Source organism: Glossina fuscipes, unplaced genomic scaffold (genome assembly GCF_014805625.2).
Source record: "Glossina fuscipes isolate IAEA_lab_2018 unplaced genomic scaffold, Yale_Gfus_2 65899, whole genome shotgun sequence".
NCBI lineage: Eukaryota > Metazoa > Arthropoda > Insecta > Diptera > Glossinidae > Glossina > Glossina fuscipes.
In genome coordinates, this window is record NW_024004098.1 from 1 (window position 1) to 7897 (window position 7897).

Genomic DNA, 7897 nt, shown 5'->3' on the forward strand with positions numbered 1-7897 from the left:
TTCAATTTTTATTAGGGGGAAATTTTATTGTAATTCAATATAAGCAGAATCTAGTGAGCAGCAGCAGCAGCAGCAGCGCCAAGTATTGGTAGCTCGTAAAAATTTATCATTCATTTATTTATTTATTTATTTTTTTCGCTTTCTGACTTAACACCTAACATAGCAAATTGCTTTGGCTAAATATGAAGAGAGAAAGTGTATAATGAATATTTTCTAAATGGAAAACAGTGAATTTCCATATAAAAACAGTAAACGTTTCAACTCTTGCTTCAGCATACATAAAAGAAGGCGTAGATATCAATTTTTACTCGTTTATTTATGTGTTCGCACTTAGAAGCATAAAATTGTGTGTTTGACTTTTCTGATGTTTATTTTTTTTCTTTTTCTTTTTTTAGGATTAACACAAAATTTTAATATTGTCAATAACAAAAATAAAAGTTGAAGGAATTTCCCCGCCTTATGCTCTAAGGCGGCTTTCACATGTAATAGAAATTGAAGACCGGATTAGATTTCTTGATGATTTTCAGTTACGATTACGTGCATTAGGGAAACGATTTTCTTTGTGATGTTTTTGAAATTTCTATTGAATTTTTTTTTATAATTTTTGGCTTAGACGGAAGACATATGTATTCCAAATGTTTTATTTTTATTTAAATAATAAGAGGTGCAAAAAATTTTACCAATGAGTTTTTTTATTTTCAAAAGTGTGCCCAATAGGTGATAGTCAGAGTATAATGAAGCTGCGGCTAGGTCAAGAAGGATCTGAACACCGGCCTCTCACTCTTGGTATTTAATCGAAGCAACTACCAAATGAACTTATGTGCTTACGTGGTGCACGCGAGAACAAACTTATATGCATATATACGTGGACGACGGCAACTAATCGCTAACTTCGACCCGATTTGGAACGCGGGTATTATTCCCGGAACGATTGGCCCATTTCGCAAGAAATCAAGAACAGTCGCGTAAAGCTTTATGCCGGGCAATGCCTCCAGCTCTTCTGTCAGGCTTTGTTGACAAAAGTGCGAATTGAGAAATTTTTGGAGACGATAAGATCAAGTCTATTATGGTCGCCGACAATGTTAAACTAATGCCTACGGGATTTATGGGGCTCATGATACCTAGCGGCGTTATTACTGCGGGTGCACATGAATAATGCACTACAAAACCCAAAGGATTTACCAAGCCAATAAAAAAATGACATTAACTCTGCTACTTAAAAAGCGGGATGTGACAGAAGTGAGAAAATTGGAAGATCCGAAGGTTTATTAAACAAGATTGAAGATATATCGCTTTTTTCCGCGCAACGCGCATTCTGTACTAATTGTGTTTTTTTATTTTTATTGAATTTCCTTTTGTTGTTATTTGATTATGCAATAAATTAATTGTAACATTCCGAGAAATGAATGTTTTTGTTTCGTCTTTGAGTCGCATTTGAACTTTGAAGTTTTTTAATTGGTTTATAAATTAAAATTATTAATAAAAACATCATCGTTTTAAGTATTGCTGCCATCATTCTCATAAGTGACTGATAGTCACATCGTGGTATGGTACGATTAGGATTAAAAACATTTCGATATTACATTTTTTTGAGAGAATCAAAAGGAAAGAAATTGGGCGTAATTCGCTCTTAACGTATATATTACGATCAGTTTGTTGGTTTTAAAGCAATTATTAATAAGGAGGTGTTTTCCCAATTTGAAATGATTGGAAATTTCCAAAAGTCCAGGTCGTAAGCTAACTTGGCCGATTTTTTAAAGGTTTTCATACACCGCTCTTCATATATTTAGCTCAACCGGTACTGGGAATTAAGATGAGAAAGACGGATGAATGGAATTATCGGTGCTTCTTTGCCCTCTCCGCTAAAGTGTATCACTAAAAGTTTCAAAGAGAACGACAAAAACCTTATATTGCCATCGCTTACTTCTTGAGATGTCAACTTTTTCATGGAAACAAAGTGTATTATTTTGTTCGAAAATAGTTATTCGAAAAATGAATTTAGAACGTTTTCTATACGCTCTGTTTATACTTGATTATTTTGATTAGTTTGAAAGCTTTATTCTCACAATATATTTTTTTTTTGTGAAAATATTTTATATATATTTGATAGGCTGAAAACTTAACGCGAAAAATTTTTGAAATAACGCGTCATTCTTTATTCGGGAAATATGTATAAGCAAAGAGTCCGCTTAAGTAACATTTACCCTTTTTGCTGTTCAGCCGCAGACACCAGACGAGCTCGGGGAGTTTTCAAAACTTCTATAGAAGAAAATTTCCTAAGTACGAAGATACCTACGGAAATTGATCCCTTGAAAAATACGCACAGTGAATATTGGGAGCATGATGGTGATGAATGCTCAAATATCGAAGTGATGACCAGGTAAATATAGCTTTTCAATACGTTCTAAACCATTGACATTTAATCTAAGCGATCTCCTCTAGAACGCAAACATCAATACGGGATTATTTGGAATTCAAAGCAGCCCGTTCAATGCAACGATTCGTGCGCGGTTGGTTACTACGTAATCGCTTAGCCAAACGAATTTGCGCTGCTATTATCATTCAGGCCGAATGGCGGCGGTTCTACTACCAGCGCTTGTATGTTCGCAAACTGGAGAACATTTTACAGCAACGCGTTGAGGAATATTATTTTTGCGCAGCCCAGAAGATTCAAGCAATATTTCGTGGGTGGTGGTCGCGTGAGCATATACATGATCACTTTCGTTTAAAACGTCTACAAATTAGGGCCGGAGAGGATTTGTTGCATTGTGTGGCTTTCAAGTTGCATCATTTAATTCGCACCTACGTCATACCTGGTGTTTATTCGTTAAAGAATACAAGGCAAGTAAGGAAGATTGCTTAAAGAGAGGAGAGAAATTGTAAACAATATTTTGTATTTTTTGTGCGCTTTTTTTAGGACTCTCTCCAAAGTTGAAGAACTGTTGGCCAGCATGACATTTAAACAATGCAGTGATCGTGCCTTCGAAGTGAATAGCCAGCTTGCTATGAACGCACAATATGCCAAACTTCGATTTAACGATTCCGCTGCGACCACTCAAATACCTTTCGCTGGACCCAGTATTTACAATCTATGCGAACCGAAGTGTGTCGCATTGTATTCCGAACGAGATGCGGATCGTAAAATGGCAAAAATTTTGCACATGTATGAAGAGGCCTGTCGTGAAGATCCTAAGATTTTTAAATCGCGTGTCAAAAGTAAGCAACTTAACAACATGTACTTTCACTACTATTCTTAAAATTTTCCAACTAAATTCTGTTCATTGATCGTGAGGACATGCATAGAAATAGCCCAAATTGCCATATTTTGCGTGAATGCAGTCACAATGAAAATAAATTTTACTCAACGCCTGGTTTTTTTGCGGATAGCAATATTTCATACATATTTTTTTATTAAAACATTCTATCCCATCATAGAAGTGCTAGAGCAGGTAACTTGGGTTAAAAGTCTACTAAAGCAAAGTTGCGTCAAGGCGTCCGTTCTTCGCAGACATCCACTTAAGCTGATTTTTCTCTTAACTCTTTTCAGGCTCGAAAGCTGCCGGTTGTCGGCGTATGTACTTGCCGCCACCTACTACTTTCTGCGGTGACTTGATACGTAGCATGAAAAAATGGAAAATAATCAAGGAGAAGCATCCCGCCGTGGACAAGAGTATTTTCGAGACGCCGCAAAATGTCGTGAATTTCCTTAAAGAAGTTCGGTCGGAATGGAATATTTTACACGGCAATTGCCATTGCAGCGATGCTTTCGTCAAAGAACTCAAAGAAGGCAACAAATTGGCCGGCAGTTATCCTACGGTTCTAAAATAGTGTTTATTGCTTCTTCCTTTTGGTTTTTTTTTTTATTTGTAGGTTAGAAAAATACTTTTTCTTTGTAGATTATTCACCAAGCTGAGAGGCAATAAAAAATAAAAGAGGAGAATATTAAATAAATGCGATTTCTATACATGTCAGCTGATTGGCATGTGGGGAAAAATTCTCTTCATGTTTTCAAAATGTTGGAATAGAATTTATGAAAAGTTTAATTGCAAAACTTTCAATGGCATAAAACAAACGCCGCGTAGTTTGTAGGAAATCATGCCACGATGTGAGTCTCAATCGTTTATGTTATTGTTTTTATATTCTACAGGGGGATTGAGGTATTGTATATATTTTTGTAAGGTACACCACTTGTGGCGCAAGGGAACATTAAGTTTGTGCGAACGTGTGTAACACAAAGGAAGGATATTTTAATGCAGGTCGCTTTGGGATGACTGTTCATCTAGGCTTGTTTGTTCGTACGTCTGTCCGTCCGTCGTTTCCTCTTTTCCTGCCTAGAGGTCGCAGTTTTTGATATATTAGGACGCAATTTGGTGGAAAGACGTTTCTCCGTGAATGCACGGATGCAATTGAAAACCGTTTGGATCGGACACCTTTTTCGACCATTCTCTATATAAGAGCGCCATAGGATGAACAATGTTCAAAATGCCTCGAATCAAACCACATTTTTGACCACTACCCATATAAAGCCTTACTCTAAAAAGTCGTTATATGAATAACTGCAATAATCGAAGTGGAGTAGGGTGTTTAATGGTGGTTTCCGTCCAACTATAGTGTTTTCACTTTTTTTGGAAATGATTTATGCAATCATCAACAGTTTTAAATGCAAAGTTGATTTAAAGGCATATCGTGATCCACTTAGCCTCAAAACTAACAAAACGTTATTTCAGGCACATACATATGGTTTCAACATGTTGTTCGTTAAAAACTCTGACTTTTCAGGCCTTTTTTCACATTTAAAATCCCGCTGCTCACATTAACAAAATCACCAACTGATGTTTTGAACTCGTTAACATCCTGAGATCCATCTGTGGTATTTCATAGGTTCCAACCCTTCATAGACAATCAATCTATATCACGGAGTAATAAGGCAAAAACTGTAGCATATTTTCTCACCCCTCCTGAATTATTCTGGTAAACAGAAATTATGCAGAAATCAATGGAAATGTCTTCGTCTTGAATGTCCTTCATTCATTAAGCTTGGAACAGGCGGCAAACGTTATGCTTCTATGCGAAAAGTTTCGTTTACTCGCCAATTTCGCCCCCAACAAATTTCAATTTAAATCCTAATCAATCTTTCCTGTAAGAAAGTCTACAGTTACTTGTGCAGAAAGGCAAGGCCGTTACTCGAATTACCTTAGTGCCAAATGGATGCATTTTTAACTCGTCGTCATTGGTAAATCTAACGTTTAAGGCAACTCTCTCTACTTCCAATATATTAACATCGAAACTTATTTGTAAAATCAACCTTGCAGCTCTGTATTTTCGGCTGTCTTGCATTGCTAGAAGATATTCGCTTAACAAATACTCAATCAGAAAAGAAATTCCTTGTCGCGTCAATTTCACATACTTTTGAGGCAGACATAAGATCATGGTCGTCACTTACACTCTTTATCTTCGCAAATAAATCTAATATAATTTGGTTTACCTATTGCAGCATCAAGCGAGACATCACTTGCCTTATTAACAGATTCATAACATAATTAACAAAATGAACAGGTCGTCATGCATACCCCCTTTTCTCACCGTCTCCTATTTGTTTGTCCGAACATTGTCACTTTTATTCGCCATTCTGCCCTCTGCAAATTGTCCACATGTGCTCATCGTGATCGCGGCCTTTTGTGACATTTTGAACACCGCAATATGTCTTTTTTAAGACTTGCAGTCAGAGCATATAAATATTTACAGCCAAACAGTGAATCTACTCCTTTACGTAGTCTTTTACTTTCGCAAAATTTCAGTCCTTTTACAAAACACCTGCAAGTCTACACACACGCGAGTACTCCATCGCATCTCGCGCCACGAAACTCTCTCGAAGCATTTTGAAAATAAATCAAATCCCAGAATTTCTTGCATCAAAAGTCGTGAAAGTAAAATGAGAAAATAATTGAGAAGCGATCACTTGCCGCAAAATAGTTATGGTTAAGTGGTGGACGTGATGACATATACATATTTATGCATGTGTATACATACAATCAAGCTAACCGCCAACTTTATTTAGGTTCAAACCAAGAACTTCGTGTTCACATTGAACCGTTGTTGATTTGCTGACTTGCAAAGAGGAAGAAGAAGAAACTTGAAGGTTTATTTGAAAATTGAAAAGAATTTACCTATGCGTAAGTTTTCAATGTTTTTCTAGTATTCTTCATTCGTCGATTTCGAAAATTTTGTTTCTAAATATTTTATATTATTTATAAATGTATTTTTTAATACGTTTTTTTATAGTAAAAAAAGTTTGTTTAATATAGTTTTAAAAACGCATTTATTAAAAATGGCCAAAAATAAAAAGACCAAGTCACTTATAACTTTTTCTTCCTCTTTGCACGAGGACACGAGTGCGATTGAACATTCCACGGAAGAATTTGACGAATGCCCAAAAGTTAAACGATCACCTTGGTATGGTATATGTCAACTTAACGCATAAATTCATGAAATGATCGACTATTGATGAACTATATTATCCGGTTTAGGAAGGAAATACAGGATTATCTGAACTTCAAAGCAGCCCGTACCATACAACGTTTTGCGCGCGGTTGGATGACACGTAATCACTTAAATAAACAGATACGCGCTTCCATTATCATTCAAACCGAATGGCGGCGTTTCTACTCTAAGCGCTTGTATTTTAGAAATTTAGAAAGTGTAGTGCAGCAACGTACTGAAGATCATTATTTTCGTGCCGCTCAAAAAATTCAGGCCTTATTTCGCGGATGGTGGTCCCGTGAGTATGTACACGATCATATGAATTTGATTCGTTTAGAAAATACAGCCGGAATGGAATTGTTGCATTGCGTAGCCTTCAAATTACACCATTTAATACGTACGCACGTCATACCTGGCATTTACTCGTTGAAGAATACAACGTAAGTGAACTGTTCATGCATTATGTGTTCTTCATCTTCCTTGTTTTTGTCTTTTTGTAGAACACTATCAAAAGTCGAAGAACTGCTAAGTAGCATATCATTTAAAGATTGCACTGATCGCGCTCGTGAAAGCTATCGCCACAATGCTCTTCGCGCTCGTCAATCCGTAGCTCGCCATAAGCAATCTGCATTCTCCACTCTGTTACCGTTTTATGGTCCCAATATGTACAATTTATGTTTGCCGGAGTGTACACACTTTTACAATGAACGAGATGCGGATCGTAAAATGGCCAAAATTTTACGTATGTACGACACTGCCAGTCGTTTAGATCCTAAAATGGCCAAGTTGCGTGGCAAAAGTAAGCGATTTAAAGAAATAAAAATCATTGATTCTCATGCTTTTATTAAATAATCTTTCCAAACTTTTGTCCGCTCCCAGTATGATTTAACGCATTTCAATGATTTTGTGTCCGAAATTACGTATACAGTTCTTAAACTGACTAACGCCGAGTAGGATTGTGGGCGCGGGCAGGTATAATTCACCTTTCAATGAAAATTAAGTAATCTTTGCTCTTAAAGATATATTTATAAAAAAAAAAAGACTCCTTCCATTATCAAAAGTTTACATCCACTACAGCCAAATAAAAGTGATTAGATTTATAGAAGTAAGGGGAGGTAAAAATTCTTTGAAAACATCCTTATTGTGCAACCAAAAGTCAGCGCTACCTCTTCCGTGTCGTGATAAATATTTTTTATACCGGTGTCACATACATGGTTCATTAAATCTGAGAATGTAACATATCATCTAAATTCCCTATAAATAGACCATTTCATCACGAAAACAATACATGGAGGTTTTAAAAAGAATGGGAAAGAGATTACCTCAGAGATTACTTCCAGAAATAATTTAACTCTCGCTCACGCTCTTTCTGACACTGTAACTATCTATTAAATTATTTTCAGAATGTAAAACCATT

At 36.2% G+C, this 7897-nt stretch overlaps 1 protein-coding gene across 1 annotated transcript; it reads left to right on the forward strand.

Moving 5' to 3' along the window:
• Positions 1-2168: 2168 nt before the first annotated feature.
• Positions 2169-7279, forward strand: LOC119643865 (the record flags this gene model as incomplete). Its single annotated transcript, XM_038043364.1, has 7 exons — positions 2169-2380; positions 2443-2841; positions 2918-3216; positions 3548-3816; positions 6386-6453; positions 6528-6920; positions 6981-7279. Coding segments are annotated over exons 1-7 (1939 nt in total), but the record flags the coding sequence as incomplete, so codon positions are not given.
• Positions 7280-7897: the final 618 nt, after the last annotated feature.